The following is a 19975-nucleotide window of genomic DNA, read 5'->3' on the forward strand; positions in this document are numbered from 1 at the left end:
AAGAGGTAAGCTTGATATTGCCGTCTAATTGGTTTTCCAAGGGTAAAAAGCAGCCTTTGTGACAGTGAGTCAGACGAAAACACGAACTGTTGACTTGAGTTAGTGTGATCAAATTGAAAGTGTTGGTGGGATTTATTTTTCTTACGATTTTAAGAGTGGTACGAAAACATAAACAACATGTTCTTCAGGAAACTAAGGAATACAATATATGAAATCAGTTATTTCCTCTGAGAATAATTAGAAATGTTAAAATTATTAAATTTAAATGAACCAGCTCCCATTATTTTTGCACTTAATAACGCGTGTCAGACGATAAACAGGCCGTGGTCTGCCTCCAAAAAAGAAAGAATGACCAGAGCCGGAGGGTGAGCCCATTTCGAATCTATCATCAGGATGTCATTGTTCCAGTCTGCCGGCCAGTGAGCGCACCCCAGGGAGGCAGGACTACCCTGGCATTACAGTCCCCCAAGGGAAGGCCAAACGAAGCTGGAATGACTGATGCAACCCAGGGGAGGGTAATCGGCTGTGGAATGACTGATTCCTCCCACAAATCAACTCAAGAGGGGTAGAGTTGCTACCACAGATCTAGTTTTAATTGTTTTTGCCAAGAACTGTTTAAAAACAAACAAACATAAGTCAAGCATCTGCAAGATAAGCTGAGAAAGAGCAGGAAATAAATGCCTAATGCTCTGTTTATCACTCTCCCATAATTTTTTTATTTTTTAACAAGGTCTAATCCTTGAGTCGTCACTATTGCTTTTTGTTTCTTGTTTTGTTCCCAGAGAAACAAGACAGGCTAGAAAAAAAACAGGGAAAAAATACATATAAATAGACTTTCTCGTGATAATTTTTGGCTTTTCTTCTGTAGAGACAAAAAAATAAATAAATAACCACACACTTGGTGAGTAGGAAAAAAAAAGGCAAAAACATGCAGCTCTAAAGCGTAACAAATTTTCAGGATGGATTAAACTGAGCCACCACATGTTTGTCGAGCCATGATTGAAGCTGGAAACTGATCCAAAACTGTTCTGATGCATTAGTCTGTCGCTCTCCAACAGTCACACACGCACAGTACTGTCAAATCTCAACAGCTGGTCTCCCCCTCTCCACCCCCACCCTTACCCTCTGAGCAAGAGCAGGTCAGTGCTGTGCAGCGCAAGAGAGACGGCAATGAAGATCAGCGATCAATAATGATCAACAGGGGTACAAAATGACATCGAGTCCGGTGCACATCAGCGGTCGTTTTCTCTCAAGTAAAATCAATAAAGCTGACTTTGATTTTCTTTTTTTAACCAAATACACTCTCCTCATGTTTCTCTTATGCACTTTTCGAATGAATGTGTGTGTGGCGCCAACCTGTTAACCGGTGTGTCCTGTCAACATAATGAGATCAGCTAAAAACTTTAATCAAGAGATCGAATTAAATTAGGTTACAGAACAGCGTCCCATCAGTCCCACCTGTCACAATGTCTCTGAAAATCCCAAACAAGCAAAAATAGTTGTGTACCAAAAACAAATACAACACACTCTTCACCACAATCCCTGTGTATGCCTGCACTCACTTTAAAAGCTGACAAAAATACAAAGCGTGCACACACAACCTCACTCTACGGCAGGGACGCACAGTTTGAATTCTTCTTTGATATGTGAAAGAAGTGCCAAAAGTTCCTAAAGCTGCTGATGTATATATGCACATATATATTTAAAACGACAGGCTGTGGAGGTGACTGGAGTCCTCAAAACAACTTCAGCAGGAACTGAATGTCTTGACAACCGAATGACTCATGAATAAAAAGGCCAAAAATAGAGAAGCTATGGATGAGGCAAAGACGGGCAACTTGGTGATAAGCTCCAGATTTCTGAAAAGCAAGAGCATTTACACTGGGGGTGGGGGAAATACAAATACACATGTGCAGCAAAAACTTTATGGCTGCTTGCTGACACAAACCGAGCATCTGATAAATATAGACTCCAAACAAATCCCAAAGAATCAAAAAATAATCATTTAAATGACACATACGAGTGCAATCGTAAAAGTTTAAAAAGAAAATCCAATTAAATTAGGAAAAGAAAAATAGAAAAAAAGAAAAACATGAACTCTCTGCTCTCCAGCTCCGTGTCTCCACGTACCTTGCAGAGTTTCTGGTAGCGCGGCGAGGAGATGGCCATCCTCTGGAGCCTGTGTAAGAAGACCACCACTTTCTGGAGGGAGGTCCGGACCATGGCCATCATCTTAAGACTGCTACAAGTCTGCAGCAGCCTGCTCCTGGTCCGCATGCTAGCACTGCCCTACCCCGCTCATATTGTTCTCCCTCTCCCTCTCCAGCCGACCAGACCCCAGCCAAGCTGACGTGATGCGCACACACACATGTACACAGAGAGAGAGAGAAGGGGGAAAAAAACCCCACACACACTCACTCACTCGCAGGCGTACTCAGCTCAGCATGCACCCACGTTTTGTCACATACACGCACGCACACACAATAAACATAGTGAGCGCAGCCTCAGTTTGCTTTCTCCCCCCCCCCCCCCCTCTCTCTCTCTTTATAAATAGTCACTCACGCAGCTCTTAGCATGCACTCACACATGCGCGCGATGATGCAAAAGAGCCGGACAAGACGAGACACTCACTTTCTCCTCCACGCGGACATTCACACGCGCACCTCGACCGCAGAGCCAGAAGAGAATCAAACAAATCACTCGTGACGGCACCCTGCAGAGTCAAGAGAGTGACAGAGAAGAGGGAAATGATGAAGAAGAAGAAGAAGAAGAAGAAGAAGAAGAAGAAGAAACAAAGAAGAAGAAAAAGATAAACGGGGAGAGAAAGAGCGCAAAGTGCTGGCAGAGATGAGAGGGAAGGGAGAGAGGACGGCACGAGTTGCACTGGACGAGAAGAGAAGCTGTCCGTACGCGGCTTACTTTTTACTGCTGCCGATCCGGAGAGGAGAAAGAGAGGGAAGGAGTGACAGAGAGAGAGAGAGCAGGAGGGAGAGAGAGAGAGAGAGAGAGAGAGAGAGAGAGAGAGAGAGAGAGAGAGCGCGAAAGAGAGAGAGAGCAAAATAGAGTGAGAGACTAAGAAAGAGGGAGACGGATGAAAAGCACCACTGAGGGAAGACAAACAATGCATCTGTTGTGAAGGTTGAATGACATTATGCCAGGAAAGAAACAAATCAATGAGCGAGAGACAATCAGACGAGAGAGAGAGAGAGCGACAGAGAGAGATAGAGATTGTGCGAGAACTTGGAGGACAAATGAGAACCACACACAATAGAGATATAGAGAAGGAGGGGTTATTTCAGGCATCCAGGATTCTGGGAAGTAGCGGTCCCATTCATTTTCTGCACTGGCAATCTTAGCTGGAGCACTTCCACGGCTTAGGTGCCCGTGAAGCTGGTGGCTGACTCATGAATGTTAAACATGAGTAGTCAAAAACATATTTTTCATTTTGATGACAAAAAGAAAAATACATCTTTGCACATGTGCAGAGGTCAAAAATAAGTAAGAACTGTAGTATCGCAGCTCGAATGTGTGACGTGAGCGCCAAGAAGTCTGTGTCGGTTCACAGTCATCCGTATCATGGTAGTCGAGTGCTTGATAGACTCTGCTGTACACCTACAGGAGAGAGGGCATTCCGTCAAGGATGCCAGTGTTCACATTCTGGACCGAGAAGACAGATAGTTTGGAAGGAGTAAAGGAGGCCATCTACATCCGCTGTGATCGACCATAGTTGAACAGAGGTGATGGCTTACAGCACCAGCTACCAGCCACCTTGAGTCAGCAGTCTTCAATCCCCCATTCTCACCTTGCCTTATGATGGTGGGTGAGGCTACATCTTACAGAGGTTTCACACCTCACACCACTACACAACCCCCACATTACCTCGGGCTCTGTCAGTTGCTTAAAACTGAAGAAGCAAGACATCCTCACTTGTCAAGCACTCGAGACACTATGCCAAGAAGGCTGGTACCATTCATACTTGCAGACAACACTGTTGAGTGCTTGTTCTTAAGCGTTACTGATGCTCTGTAGTAGGGCTGTTCGATATAACGATATATATCGGGTGACGATATAAAAACGTCTATCGTTTTTTATTGTACGCTATCGCTTGTTTCGTGGTGTCGCAAAATAAACTGTTTACAGCAATATTTTTTCATCGTTTTGATGGTCACTGTAGTGGCTATATTAATTTCTTCTTTCTCTTATATTTAATATAACCACACTACGGACGGACAAGCGCCTGTTTTTATGCGTTGTGGTTAGCAACAACGACGGTAACACCATCGCGTGTCCGCTTGTTTATGTTCCACATAAACCTTTCACAATAAAGCTCAAGATCCACTTGAGACTTTTCAAAATAAACTGAATCACGTGAAAGAGCAGATTATTTACGGATGAGAAGTAAAAAAGAGCTGCCAGGTGCTAAAAAAATAAACCTTAGACTCAAACATTAGAACAGGCTTTTCCCCGCAGCACGCTGTGTAATAAATACTCACAAAGAAAACGGCGGCCATTACAACTTATGTCTAAAAATGTATAGTTTCATGCATCGGTTAAAACACTCGACTCCAGGTACATGACGCGCAGCTGGAAACACTTCCCGCAAGTCGAGCTGCCCGAGATTCACAGAATTTACAGAAAATGTTACATTTTTGTGATTTATATCGTTATCAGGATGATAGAATTCTTATATTGGGATATGAGATTTTGGTCATATCGCACAGCCCTACTCTGTAGTGCACTCAGGTGGATCCAGCAAATCTGAGAACACATAGGATTGCATGAACCCAAAAACAATGCTTCTAGAGATACAATAATGCACCATACAGGTTAAAGGTCAATTCTGAATGCCTTCAAACTACACTGAGCCAATTTGTTACTACACCTACGCAACTTCTTAATGCAATTTGCGACAGACTTTTTTCTCCATTAGGGTAGCTGACAACCATTGGTAAGGTTTTTATTAAAGAAAAAAAGGTTTGTTGAGAAACTTTAGTTTCAGACAGTAATTTTTCAATGCAAAAAAAATAACAGTCTACTTTTTTAGCTCTAGTTCTCCTCTTCCATTAAGGAAGCCATTTTTGTTGTCTCAGTTTCAGACACCTGAGATATGATCGTGGAACAAATTACATCAGGAAATGCCAAATGCACTTAAAATCTCCCGAAAAAGCCATTAAGTGACTGTTTTTGATTTAGTTTTTATCTGTGGTGCCAAACACAGGCTGCATCAGACCAGACTTCTGTCGTTACCCATGTGGTGTCTCCTCCTGCCTTCCTTGCTGTCTCTTTGCTGCCGCTTATCTAATAAAACCACTAGCAGTCCAAAAAAATTAAGTATTTAAAACTAAAGGCCAAAAACTACAGTACACCTACTAGGGCTGGGCGATATGACCCAAAATTCATATCTCGATATTTTTTAGCTGGATGGCGATATAAGATATATATCTCGATATTTTTTTTAAGCCATAAAGTAAGAACAAAAAGAGAGTTCTTAGTCAAAGCTGTGTCCCAGATGTCACACAGGCACTTTTATTAACATACAGCACAGATGTACATGAAAAATTACTCAAAATTAAATTATGAGCATTCATTAAATAATAATGCTCCATAAATAAAAGAAAACAAGGTTGTTTTTGTTCTAAACAAAGAGCTCACAATTGTGCAGTCAAAATGTAAACTAAAAGACGCTGAGCGTAATAACAAAGACAGACAGATTTCACAGCTGCTCTGTTCCCAAGTTTTACTGTGTGACTGATAGCCTGGAGTTTGAAATCCGCTTCATAACCACGTCTCTTACAGGTGCCATTTATGGTCCTTATACACACACAATACGGTAATATTACGTTGATGCAAAGTACGTATCACTCCGCGAAGCTCCTCGGTAGCCGTAATGCGCCGACAATCTATCAAGCGGTGCAGCTCCGTAGCTTACCAAAGTCGTACTCAAACATTTTTGACAGATTGCTGAGCGCCGTGTACCACATAAAATCAGTTCGCGGCCATCAAGCACAACCAGAATTCATACATAAGGCGCGCTATCAACTTTTGAGAGAATGAAAGGATTTTAGGGTTAGCGCTGTTAGCTCGTTAGCATGTTTAGCTCGTTAGCACGTTGACGCCGTCCAGCCCCACGCATGGGGCGATGCGCAGTAACTCGTTAACGGAGATTTGCCGTGTCCGTCTTGTCGCTGCCTGCATGTGAAGCGATGGGGGAGGAGGGGGAGTTGTCTTCAGTGAAGGCGAGGCGGAGTAACGTTGCGTAGAGACAAAAGTGGACGAAAGAGAGGCAAACTTGCGGCTCCACAACTATAATTATAACGTAACATAGACTATATCGATATAAAGGATATTGTCACATCTTATATCTCGTATAAAAATATATCGATATGTTTTAAAAACTCGATATATCGCCCAGCTCTAACACCTACCAAAAACAGAAAATTCTGTTTTTCAGTGTTTATAACTGATAATATATCTCTTTAAAAAGCCAAATATGTTACAGAAAAATATTTCCAGACACAAACAAGTGTGTGGGAGAGATACGGTGCATGTGTCTTTAATTAAGAGCCATGTTTTTGTCGCCAAAAAAAATTAAAAAAATACTATTTTTTTAAGCGATTAACTGAGAAGAAAAGAGGGAGGACATGCTGGTAAACTGCAGATAAAACCAAAAAATGAGGAAAATAAAAAGTGGGTGGAAAGCAGAGCATCAGAAGATAGGGTAGGAGGGCAAGGTCAAAAATAAAAGATAAAAGGCTTTTAAGTATCTTTTATCAGTGCAGAAAACAGCTGAATGTTTAGAGAATGTATCTGCTGGAGGCACCAGGCAGCAGAGAGATGACATTTAGAGAAGAAAAAGAGCAGAGAAAAGCAGCCGCTCACTTCCTCCTGAACTCCTAACCACGCTGTATAACAAAGTAAACCATAGAGTGGATATTTTAACCCTTTTCATGCCCTCTGCTAATGTTTGACTTTCATTTAAAGTGATGAAAAACACCCTTCTTTCTCCCAACCACAAGACAAGAGGCACTAATTTGAATTGAGGATGAAAACCCAAGACCAGCCGCCTCTCCATCATTTTTTTTTTTTTTTTTTTTTAAAAGATGTGACACAAATTGACGCACAAAACAAAAACTGTTTTGTTTTTTGGTCCCTGATTACCGGTAAGTTTATTTAAATGACAGTAACTTGACAGTGGAAAGGAAGAAAAAGATGCAGCCAACTAGAGTAATCATCATTCACCAACAGACACACACACACACACACACACACACACACACACACACACACAATGAGAGATGGCATGATGAGCACACTGAAGAGCTGTGTTTAGACAAGGTTTAACTGGCTACAGCATCCATTTCAGTCATTCCACAGAGTATTGACTCTGCTTCACGGGGAATTACAAGAGACACTGAGTGTTTTGTTGGCTCTGGGTTAATAAAACTATGAACCATTTTTCAAAGAAAGAGGTTGTAGAAAGCATGTGCGACTCATCTGCTTACACCACAGTACAATCATGCACAAACCCACATAAATCTAAAGCCCACAGCTAAACATGCACAAGGCAAGCGAGATATAAGCAGATCATCAGGCTGTGTACATCTTTGCACCTTCATGATGGAATAAATCTGCACATTATTCCACCAAATGTGCAGATTTGTGATGTAAACAAGTGACTTCCTGTATGCTCCAGTAAGACAATATGCAATTACATAACATGGTGGTAATTATCCCTTTGAAGTTTTTGTCTCTACTGGACCAGTGCAAATTAATGAGAGGGAGTTTGTTATAAAAAGGCACAATTTATAGAGTTAAATGTCCAGAAAATTAACTATTGAAAATATAGTGCATGTAGATAAAATAATATAAAGTTACATATATCTCTATAATGGCTCATGCACAGCCTGCCTTCCAGTGCCAAGATAATGAAAGCGTACTGAACTGGATCAAAATTTATTTTTGTAATTAATTACCGACGCTTCAAAACGTAGTCAGGCGACCTTATTTTCTGCAAAGTTTTAGTGTCTGTTAATTCAAAAAGAAATAAAACTGGTACTTCTTCCACTCAGTGAAGCAAAAACTATTTAAGGAATTTTATAAATTCATAAAAAAAAACCCCAGAAAAATAAATAAATAAATAAATAACTAAATAAATAAAACAAGGACTTTTTTTTTTTTTTTTTATAGTGGCTGAGCCGAGTAAAGACATCAGATATCTGCTTGTGATTATGGGGAATCTGTAGCAAAGGGACAAGATTTCTGGCACAAAGTTTGCTCTACTGAGCAAACCTGAAACGATAGCTGTCATCTGACAACGATTAAGCTTTAATTAGCTTTTCTCTTTTCGTAACCAATGACCAATGAAGAGAACAGGAATTTTTGAACTGGAAATCCATTATTCTTTATCCCCGATTTCCTGGCTACATTGGAAGCCCACAAAAATCCGCAGGAGACTAACCAGACTGATCACATAATTCCCCAATTTATCAGACAGTCACGATCAATTCTAATCCAACTCGGCAAGAGAACAAACAAGTTTGTTTCCCGGTATGTTGATTCCTGTGGCCATGACTGTCATTACTGAATCACACGCAACAGCATCAGTTGTTTTTCGGTCTTATGCCATTAAGCCTCACATTTTCATGAAATATCAGTTAATGCACCAATTTGTATTTGTCACCGAGTCTGACCAGTCACCAACTGCGGGCTTAATATGAAAACAGCAGTGAGAATGACAACCGCCTGCGGCTACAAATTGTCATTAAAGTAACTAAGCACCGAACAGTGGCAGAGCAGTCATTGTGACCTAATGAAAGGGTTTGTGGGGAACAACACTCAGTAAAGCCACAACATCAAAGGCTTGAAGCCTGTCTGTGTTATGTAAACCCACTTTCTGGGCGAGGACCATCCATCAATCTCGACTCCAACTGGTAATGAAATGACAACAGAAGATAAAGACAGGCGGCGGGTGATAACAAATTAGGAAAGCTACACCAATATGTTTGCTCTTAAGCACAAACATAATGGAGTCAGGTGGAAACTACTAGGGCTGGGTATCGTCACTGATTTCTAGAATCGATTCAATTCCGATTCACAAGGTCCCGAATCGATTCGATCCACGATTCGATTTAATTCGATTCGATTTAAATCTGGGAAATTTTGACAGTCAGAAATATTATAATTCAGATCAGTACATTTACATATTTTTGTATCTATTAAAAGGAAGCTGACACACGCAAGACTTTATCAAAGGTGTAAGCATCACAGCAGATGCCTTTGTGTCAAAGTAGCTGAAGATAAAACACAGAAAAACATGAAGGTGGTTTTCCTGGCCTGGGATTTTATAAAAATATTCTGCAGTACATCAAAAACGAAAGAAAACCATTAATCAACATATGAACATTACCTCTGAAGTTACAGAGGTTTTATTAGAGACACGGTTAAGCGTTTTGCATTTTGAATAATTTTAAAAAGTTTAAATTTGTTCAGTATTGAACGGCAGAAATGAGGTTTTCTTTTCGGAAGAATGTAAAAGGGAAAAAAACAGCGGCCGACAGCGCTGTAAACAACGGTAGACTTGTGCATAACAAGCAAGCGAATAATGAAGAAAGGGAAACTGTTCTTGAAGTACACAGAGAGAGAGAGAGAGAGAGGGCGAGAGAGAGACAGAGAGAGAGAGAGACAGAGAGAGAGAGAGGGCGAGAGAGAGAGACAGAGAGAGAGAGAGGGCGAGAGAGAGAGACAGAGAGACAGAGAGAGAGAGCTGTGCATCGCGGTGGAAGCAAAACAGTAAAAGTCAGAGTGAATTCATGACGATGTTTATGTGAATCTTCTTTTGCTGCTGGTTCGGTCAATATTGTTTGGAAAGAGATCAAACTAACAGCTTTAGAATCAGCGCATAAAGGGCGTGAACACAAAGCGCGGACCCGCCGACAGATCAGAATCAGTGAGCTGTCGGCTTTCAGCCCCGACCGTGTCCGTGCCGTCGGGTGAGAAAGGCGACATCTAAATGATTCTGATCCGCGGGTCGTGCTGTGTGTTTAAGTCTTTGTGCAGAATCCGTGTTCCTGCTCTCATTTACTGTCTTAGCTGTTTGGTGGTTCTTGAAATTTTGTGAGATGTCACCAGAGATTCTGGCATTTCGGGCAAAATAAATTTATATTAAAAAAAATCGATTCAGGATTTTAATTAATCGATTTTACGTTATCCAAGCCATAATCGATTTTAATCAATGAATCGATTATAAAAACCCACCCCTAGAAACTACCCTTAGTTACTATTTTAACACATTTACTGAACTCACTACAGTAGGTTGATAGGTGGTTGCTAGGCAACACGATGACATTACAATACATGTATAAGTTAAGGTTTGTGAAAATAAACTTGTCCAATGCTTGTCTAAAGTGTTCTTGGTGCAAAATGCTACAAATGGCTAATTTTAGCCCATTGGTTGGTGGTTGCTAGGTTGCAACATGATAATGTGCTAAAACGTAATATAGCTGATAACCTTCAGAGCCCTAAGATCTACCTTTGTGCCAATTTTGGCATCCCAACTCATCGTATAAGAGGAGTTTATACAGACAGTTTCTGGTGTTCTAGTAAGACACACGACCTTTGCAGGACTAAATTGTAATAATATGCAGGACGTAAGTTTGAAAAGGTTTATATAATGATGGATTATGTTCAGTACAACAAATATAGATGACTGTAATGGGCAGGTAAATGTGATAATAGCATTCATTACTTCCAAATCCGGCAAGGGTTCAACAAACGGGTTACAAAAGTCTGTGACCATCAGATTCGCATCAAGTTGATGAATCAGAAATCTTTGCAGCCATTCATGCGGTGATTCAGCGTCATTTTTCTCTATAACCTTGGCCTCTTTTTAAATGATCGGAAAATGGAAGCGGGAGTGATGGCAATGTAGCGTTCAAGACAAGAAAACACAGAATTTTTATTGGACTGGTGATTTCGATTCTGAAAGATGGATGACACTGCAGCGCTTTTTCAGGGACAAGGAGTTCCTCTGAAAAAGCAATGAGATTGTTAAAACGTCGCTCAATGTAGAAGCCAAAAGAGATGACCACAAGACATTTTTAAAAACACCTTTTCAACTTCAGCAAGAAGTAAAAAATAAATAAATAAATGAAAGAAGATTAGCGCCTGTTGTATCTGCTGGAAGGCTGAGGTGAGGTGATTTTGGGATTAAATCATTACATAGAGTATAGGATGATGTGCGTCAACTGATCCTGGAGGGAACATCTGAGTAAATGACAAGCAAGCTGAGGGCAAACACACACACACACACACACACACACACACACACTTCGTAAGCGGGACAGAACAAGGAGATCACTGAGCTACGTTCAAGGTGTAAAAGCATTCACACGCCCTCTGATTCACACACACCTTTAACCAGCAGCATACACACACCCCAGCCCCTGTTCGGTAGCTGAAGGATGTGTTAATGAAGGATGACAGTGAGATAATAGGCTGGCACCTGTGCATATATTCCTCACATACTCGCGGTTTCTCTATCAATTTACGGCCCCTACCTCCAGTTGTCGCCTCAGCTCCTTCGCGTGGGCGGAGTCCTGCGACACATCTTCCCTCTGGGAGGCATCGGCGAGAACGTTGACCGTAGTCTCAGCCTCCTGGAGCCATTTGAGGAAGGACTCGAGCTCCCTGAGAGACACTTGCACGCCCTTCAGGTCACTGTCCAGCTGCGTGTGACGGTCATTGGCCCTGTCCATTAATATGATTGAGACAAACGCATAGCTATATATGAGATATAGCAATAACTTCAAAAACATTTAATACTGTTAAAGGGTATCTGCCTTGAAGCACAGTGAGAGGGTGAGCGGGCCAACTTGTATGCACCTATTGTTGAGGCTGTTCCAGGCAGCATTGTGTTTATCTGCGACCTCTTTGATCCTCCTGGTGTCATCGGTAGAATACTCTCGTAAAAGGTGATTAGACAACTCGTTGAAGGCTGCGACTGTAGCTTGGCCTCGGCCCAGAGCTTGGAGAAACTCCTGTAAAACAATGCAGCGCTTTGATATTCGTGACACTGGACTGCGACTCTGAGGATGTGACAGATGTGAGTCAGCGTGAATACTGCAAGTCACTGTGAAGGGCATTGTTTATCATTATTGGAGTTATCCATCTTCCTGTGCCGTTTGCTGTATACTGTTGCGGCCTGGTATATGAAAAACTGCCGTGTGAGGATATTAATGACTCATTCTCTAAGATGAAAAAATAAATATTAAACTAACAACAAAAAAACAACAACATGCACACACACACACACACACACAAATTTGTTATTCTGCTGCTCGGCTCTTTGACATTGTTTGTTTAACCTCTGCTTAATCAAGCATGTTACATTAGACCCTGGTGATTAAGACTCCAAATTCAGCATTTGGAAGTAAGTCATCCATATAAGACTGCTGGGCTCCTTTTCTTTTAACAAAAAAAAAAAAGTGTACTTCACTATTTTAAATACATAATTACTCATTATTACAAGACCACACACCAGGAGCAAACAGCTGTGTATACAGCATCCTGGATTCTGTTAAACTCAGTTGCCCTCTAGTGTTCGGTCCCTGTAATCTGTCAGAAGAGGCAGGATTTGGTGCCAGAAATCATTGGCCAAGACATAATCTCAAATTAAAATGATGGATGATGTGGGTGTACGAACGTTATTAAAGTTCAAAGTGATACTTCAGAGAGGTGATTTATTCATTCTCGCCTTGTATAAACTTACACGACTGTATAAAGGACCTCTAATATGTTATAAAGTTCGCTTTGATCCATTTTTTTTTTCTCTCCGTGAGGAATATGAGTAGACAAGCTTGCTACAGAATCACAGTAAATGACCTCAAGAGGACAGATGAGGCGTACTGAGGTCACAGAGAGAAAGTTTAGCAGTGTTTTTTTCCTCGCTAACCTTATTGTCTTTAAGCTGTTCAGTCAGGGGATCTCTGGACTGACGCTGAAGAAGGTTATGGAAACATCCTTCGTGGTGCCCAATAAGGCCCATCACCTCCTTCCTCCGCTCCTCCCACTGGTTGCTGTGACCAATCATATTATCCAGCTGCTGGAGCCGTGCCTCGACACCATGCTGAGTGCTGTCCCACTGGCTGCGCACCTTCTCCACTAAAGCCAGAGACAGATGTGGTTATATGGACAAACAAAGGCTAAAGCACAACATACATATTTGCTACTATTTTTTTTTCTTTCCCCTGACAACTTTTTTCTTACATTTCTCAGTAATGGATGTGCGAACATCAAGGTTGGAGGTTTTGTTTTTGATGTTCTGCGCCAGTGTGAAAATGTCCTCTAGCTGAGGGTGACGCTGCTCCAGGTCATTCTTTGTCACCTGTCAAGTGAAGAAACATACAAGGAAAGTTTAGTGAAAGTTCAGTTTAAAAAAAAAACAAAAACAAATGAATCACACACATAAAAAAAAAAAAAAAAAAAAGAAAAAAAAAAAAAAAAAAATCAACCAATTTCTCACCTGAAGACGTCCCATAGTGGTCCTGATCTCCTGCGTGTCCCCCACGGTGACAATATTAGACTTGAGCATCTGGGTGATGAGGACTAGCCAGTCTGCAAGCTCAGTGGCAGTCTCGTTAAGATCAGTGGGCGCCACGGTGTCCGGTGTGTGCGGGGTTTGGTGGTGTGGGTCCTCGCTCACCAAGCTGGCCATCTGCACGGCTGAAGGGACGGCAGACACTGAAGCAGGGGCGGGGAGAGGAAAAGAAAAAAAAAAGGAAGAAATCTTGATCCAAGCAAGGTTTGACATATAGAGCTCCTTTAAAAGGAAATGATGCAACAAACATTAAAGATGTTAGAAGGAGGGAGGTGGTGTTGTCAAAAGGCTCTCAGAGGATAGTAGCACCATACCAAATCATGACGAACGAGCCATCGGGGACTGTTTTAGTTTGCTACAACCTTTGCCGCTCACCTCTTGTTATTTTTAATCAAGCATTTCATGCTCCAGATTAAGGCAGGACAAAGGGGAATTGCAAATTTAAGAACTTATTACTTATTTTTGTCATGCCCTGCTAATGATCCACAAGCATCTCATTTTTAAATACTTCACTGGGGCAAGTTTTGGATGCCTTCTTCCTTATGCCCTTGATGCACCATAAAAACAGAGGCAGCGATACATAAAGAGAGAAATAATTGCATTTCTTGGATTTTTTTTTTTTTTTTTTACCCAGCTGCTGGTGTTGGACTACATGTTGGTGATGTGTCCATGGAGACAGAGGTGGCTCAAGAGATTCCCTCAGCCGGCCATCCAAGGCTTTCCAGTCAGCTGCCAGCTGCTCAACCTTAGCCTATACACATGATAGCGCATAAGGAGACACACACACAAACATATATATAGACTTAGTACAAAATAATAGCATTAGAAATGGTGTGTAACCAGATAAAGAGCTAATTAAACTAAGAAATTACAGGAAATTGTATCTTTTTGTGTAATTATATGCCACAATCACTAGTACTTTGTTATTAAATTATATTACTATGGAAACCTTTTCTTGAGGCAACAGCTGCTGTCGTCTCTGCAGCTCTATTGAATGAGCTAACAGGTCCTCCAGCTCCTTCTTTCTGTCCTTCATGGAAGCCTCCAGATCCTACAGCGTATTTAAAAATCATATAAGAGAACAGGCCTGCATAGAATTGATGGATTTTCAGTGAGCACCAGTGTATTAGTTTTCTGAGTTCTGTTTAGTCCACCTACCAGTGCCTGGCCAGGATTCAGGCCGCGGGTCGTGACCGTCTGGTGCGTGATGACGGCCCAGTCAGTCAGTCTGTTCATCCGGTCTTGAAACTGGGCGTGACTTTGCAGGTTGGTCTCCACTTCACCCACTTTGTCCAACAGCTCATTGGTCACCTGCAGGAGTGGTAGAATCAGGGATGAAGCAGCAGATGAAAGGGAACTCAACGTTTCACACCAACCACTTTGACTACAAGGCTAAGAAGCCAGCTATAGCTACTGCTAGCCCTCAGCCTCCTGGTAGATGCACCTATGGTATAAAATTGAAAATTCTAGGTGATTTTCAGAAAGGTTGACTATGAGGTCGAGGTCACAGAGATTCAAACCCGCTCAAGATTTTTAGTAGATGGACATATGGTATTAATTTCAAAATCCTACATCGCCTCATTTGAGGTTCTGCATTCACAAACTTGGGTGTGCATGCCGCCCGCTCGGTTTGTTTCATACCTTGCTCCAGTTGAGGTTTATGCCTCTGAGTTTGGCAACATGCTGTTCTCTGTTCTGCGGGCTAACACTGGGACTGGACAGGATCTGAGGAGCGTGCTTGTTAAGCCAGCCAAGACGCTCGTTCTGTAAATCCATTTCCTCAGCAAGGGCCTGCAAGGAAAGATGCACCGAGGCTTAATTTCACCGTGTGATTGAAAATGAGAGATAAAGTCAAAGGAATGGGAAACAAAGAAGCAAACTCCTGTTGCACAGAGATATGTAGTGTGAATGATTCTACTCTGCAGTGTATTTCCATAAGGTACAAGTCTGAGTTTGAGGGCTTGGGGGATGTAAACAGGAATATTAAAAACAGGAAGTGTCAGTGCTCTTTCTGTTTACGTTTGCTGGGTGAGACTGGTTCTGCTTGTGACTAACTGAGACACTCTGAGCAACTTGTGCTCACAGTACAGCATAGAGGGGAAAGAAGAACAAAGGACAACACAACACAGTCAGAGCTGACCATAAAAATAGCACTTCCCCAGCAGCTCCTGAGCAGGAATAGAAATCTCTGAGCTCCCATGAATCAGACTAACTCGAGCATGTTTTGAGTTTTGCTTTACCTTCAGTTCTTTGAGATTTCTGTCAGTGGCAGTGACAGGCAGGGAGCTAACAGCGTTTTCTGCCTGCTCGAGCCACACAGCGAGCTCCTCGCGCCTCCTCACCAGCTCTGACAGGGCCGGATCCCCTCCAGCCAACCTGCACACACACACCTTAGATTAGGATCTCCATTTCCTCCAGGTTGCAGGCCTGATCCTAAAAATTTACATTTAAATTGCTGTTATAGGCTGACTGACCGCATTGATAACGTTAACCTGACAAACACTGATAAAGAAACAGACTGATGGTAACGGAGAATGAGCACCAACCTCTATGCTACATTGTATTCTAGAACTAAGATGTTATATGTCAACACACAAGAATGTCAAACGCCAAATCCTCAATCTTTCCCCCCTCTTTTGTACAAGGTCATTTTTACCTCCGCTGTCTGTCTAGGACTTGGCGGTTTACCGCTCTCCAACGCCGACCCAGAGTTTCCAGCTTCTCTTCAAGCAGGGGCCCATCAGGAGAGGAGAGCTTGCCAATTATCTGCTCTCCAGTGTGGCTGAGTCCAACCAGGACGGGCTTATGACTGGCAATGCCTTCTTCCAACTCCTAAAATGCATGCCGAACAAAGGAAGAGACAAAAGGAGAAAAAGAAAGGGGGGGAAAAAGGCTTCAGTCAAACAGCATAATCTGATCTACTAGTGCTGAAATCCCGAGCTCAGGTCCATCTCTCCAGGCAAATCTCTTATTGACACATAGGCATGATTTGTAGTGAGTCACGACTTAAGCTGCCAAATCTCTGTTTCCACCGAGAGAGATTTAACCTGCCAAGACAGACTCGTAAAGTAGAGTGAGTGATTGTAAAGTCCGCTAAAGGGTGACTCAGCTAATTGATCTCTCAATTCCCATCCACTTGATCCCTCGTCTCATTCTCAGTCTGTGAAAACGTAAAAAAGACAGACGCACTGGACTGCGGCTCGAGCTTTTGCAAATCACGCCGATAAAGGTGTTAATGGCACCGGCGCCGTCAGCGATAATGCAACAGCTTCAGAGAATTTAATTCCCCTTGGAAATGAAATTACCGCTTTAGCAATCAAACAAAGCGAAATTTAAGTCCCCTTCTAATCTTACTCTTCAGTTCACTTCTCTCCATTTCCACTCTGCATAATGAACAGTCAGATGTGTGGTGTATTTATTAGATACAGTATAGCACCCATTTTCCCCTGGGGGAGCCAAATGCAATTATCTTCTGTCTAACACATCGAACCATCAAGCTGCCTATAGCGTGAACATATTACTTAGGGGTGGGTTTTTATAATCGATTTATCGATTAAAATCGATTCTGGCTTGGATAACGTAAAATCGATTCATTAAAATCCTGAATCGATTTTTTAATATTAATTTATTTTGCCCGAAATGCCAGAATCTCTGGTGACATCTCACAAAATTTCAACAACCACCAAACAGCTAAGACAGTAAATGAGAGCAGGTGCACGGCTTCTGCACAAAGACGTAAACACACAGCGCCGACGGATCAGGATCAGTTAGATGTCGCTTTTCTCAGCTGACGGTCGGGGCTGAAAGCCGACAGCTCGCTGATTCTGATCCGCGGGTCCGCGCTGTGTGTTTACGCCCTTTTTGCGCTGATCATATGGCTGTTAGTTTTATCTCTCTCCAAACAATATTGACTGAACCAGCAGCAAAAGAAGATCCAAACCACTTTTGCTGACTTTTCAGGATAAAAATCACACTTCATGCACAGCTCTCTCTCTCTCTCTCTCTCTCTCTCTCTCTCTCTCTCTTTTCTGCATTATTCGCTTGCTTGTTACACACAAGTCTACCGTTGTTTACAGCGCTGTCGGCCGACGTTTTTTTTTCCCTTTTACTTACTTCCGAAAAGTAAACCTAATTTCTGCCGTTCAATATTGAACAAATTTAAACTGTTTAAAATTAAGCAAAATGCAAAACGCTTAACCGTGTCTCTAATAAAACCGCTGTAACTTCAGAGGTGATGTTCATATGTTGATTAATGGTTTTCTTTCGTTTTTGATGTACTGCAGAATATTTTTATAAAATCCCAGAACAGGAAAATCACCTTCATGTTTTTCTGTGTTTTATCTTCAGCTACTTTGACACAAAGGCATCTGCTGTGACGCTTACACCTTTGATAAAGTCTTGCGTGTGTCAGCTTCCTTTTAATAGATACAAAAATATGTAAATGTACTGATCTGAATTATAATATTTCTGACTGTCAAAATTTCCCAGAATCGAATCGAATCAAATCGAATTAAATCGAATCGTGGATCGAATCGATTCGGGACCTTGTGAATCGGAATTGAATCGATTCTAGAAATCAGTGACGATACCCAGCCCTAATATTACTACAGCATCCTTGGGAGTTAATAATCTTGATTTAAACTTGTAAACACACGCTGATGATGTGATATTGCCAAATTAATCTAATTAGTCTCCATAACAATAAAAGAAAGAGACCTGACAGGCCTTTTGTCACAAAAAATACATATTTATTCTGTCTCTGGGGTAAAGAAACCAAAACAGATTAGGAGAGAAAAAACAAAACAAAAAACTTAACACAGACCAACGATTCACCACCCTCCACTGACCTCTTGGTATTGTCGTGCAGATTCCAGGTCCAGCTGTCCATCAGGGCTAACGCTCTCAGACAGCAGGTTTTCTGTGTCAGTCAGCCACTGACTGATGTCTTTCAAGTCACAGTGAAACTGCCCCCACTCCTCTACAGCACGGTCGAAACTCCTGCAGCACAAAAAGGAAACGCACATGCATCAAAGCTGAAATCTGGAGATAATCTGTAAAAAGAGGAAGGACACACCGACAATCTGTCCAACTTTCTGCCGTCGCTTCAGACCCTTTTAACACAGCTGACCTCAAAAGTGTGGTGCACAGCAAAGGCTCTGTGAAGCACTGGGCTATAAATTATATAAATGTAATACATCACCAATAAAACAGTCATATTGTGTATATCACTAACATCGATGTTATCTCTATGGCTGTAAATCCTCTCGATTGTGACTCAAACTGTCATTTCCGCTGCCACTTTTATTGAGAACAGTAGCCAAACTGAGTGAAGTGTTTTCAGCTGCATTGATACCATAAAATCACTGTGATCCAATTCCCATTCCTTTGACTTTCTCTCTCATTTTCAATTACGCATCCACTGTTCAAAAAGCATACCTAATCTACTGTATCTGTAGTGAGTAAGAGTATAGTAGTGAGAAAACAGTCTGCATAGTTTATCCGTTGTGTTGGTTGGAATCATATCCGCTTGTTAATATGCTACAGCTACGGAAAAATGAATGAATTCATCATGTTCTACCATCGGGAAATGATAAGGGAAAACTGAACAGTTGACCTCTATTAAAAACGCTGCAACAATCAGGAACCTCTGACAACACCGTGAAGATCACAGCACAACTACTGAATAAAAAGAAATAGAGAGCGAAAGGATGATTACTTAAAAAAAAACAGATCTCTATCACAACGGTGGTCTGCTCAACGGCTATTTCCTTTCAGAGCATCGCTCTGAAAAGAACAAATCTGATCAGAGGGACAAGCTGAGGAAATGAGTTCTGGATGAGTAATTTTACAACATGTACTCTATTCTTTTGATACTTAATGATGCCCAGAGGTTATTGTGATTACAGATGCAGTGCTGCAGAGTTTGTGTGCAATCTCAAAATTAGCTTACTAGTTTACTACAGTGTCTTTGCACACACTGCACTCAGCAAATGTGAAGACTGTTTATGCCCAATGAACTGTGCTGATGGCACTGAGGGTCATGCACTGTGCATGTGTGTGAATGAGTGAATGACTGTAAGACTGCGTGAATTGGCATGAGACTGTTTATGCCCAAGGAATTGTTTTTGACATTAACTAAGGTCAGCGTGTACGTGTGTGTGTTCTTTACCATGTGTGCTGGTCTCTCTTTATCTGGTCCTGCTGTCTCTCTTGACTAGTGGACAGCTGGCATATATTGTCCCTGCAGCTACTAAACATCCTGACATGCATATTCTTACTCACACAAATACACCACAAGTAAAAATAGCAGCTTGTTCACTGTTCTCCTTTGTTGCGTTTAAAGGTTTGATTTAAAACCTTAAATCTAGATAATGAATATAA

At 41.7% G+C, this 19975-nt stretch overlaps 1 protein-coding gene across 7 annotated transcripts in view; it reads right to left on the reverse strand.

Annotated features, from left to right (window-relative positions):
- The window catches only part of utrn (utrophin), a gene marked incomplete at its 3' end in the record, with an annotated part of 195649 nt that overhangs the window by 115645 nt on the left and 60029 nt on the right, over positions 1-19975 (reverse strand). For 5 of the 7 annotated variants that reach the window (XM_080883910.1, XM_080883912.1, XM_080883909.1 and 2 more), the window contains 12 exons: positions 18442-18592; positions 16251-16426; positions 15835-15970; positions 15236-15385; positions 14753-14905; positions 14544-14645; positions 14225-14345; positions 13520-13737; positions 13264-13381; positions 12950-13158; positions 11881-12035; positions 11556-11745 (listed from right to left, as the gene is read on the reverse strand). In XM_080883910.1, coding sequence (XP_080740036.1) covers positions 11556-11745; positions 11881-12035; positions 12950-13158; positions 13264-13381; positions 13520-13737; positions 14225-14345; positions 14544-14645; positions 14753-14905; positions 15236-15385; positions 15835-15970; positions 16251-16426; positions 18442-18592 — 1879 coding nt within the window. Of the gene's footprint in view, positions 1-2155; positions 2347-2513; positions 2714-11555; positions 11746-11880; positions 12036-12949; positions 13159-13263; positions 13382-13519; positions 13738-14224; positions 14346-14543; positions 14646-14752; positions 14906-15235; positions 15386-15834; positions 15971-16250; positions 16427-18441; positions 18593-19975 lie in introns of those variants that run through there. The other 2 variants (XM_080883914.1, XM_080883915.1) reach the window with 2 other exon arrangements.

Source organism: Rhamphochromis sp. 'chilingali', assembly GCF_963969265.1.
Source record: "Rhamphochromis sp. 'chilingali' genome assembly, chromosome: 5".
NCBI lineage: Eukaryota > Metazoa > Chordata > Actinopteri > Cichliformes > Cichlidae > Rhamphochromis > Rhamphochromis sp. 'chilingali'.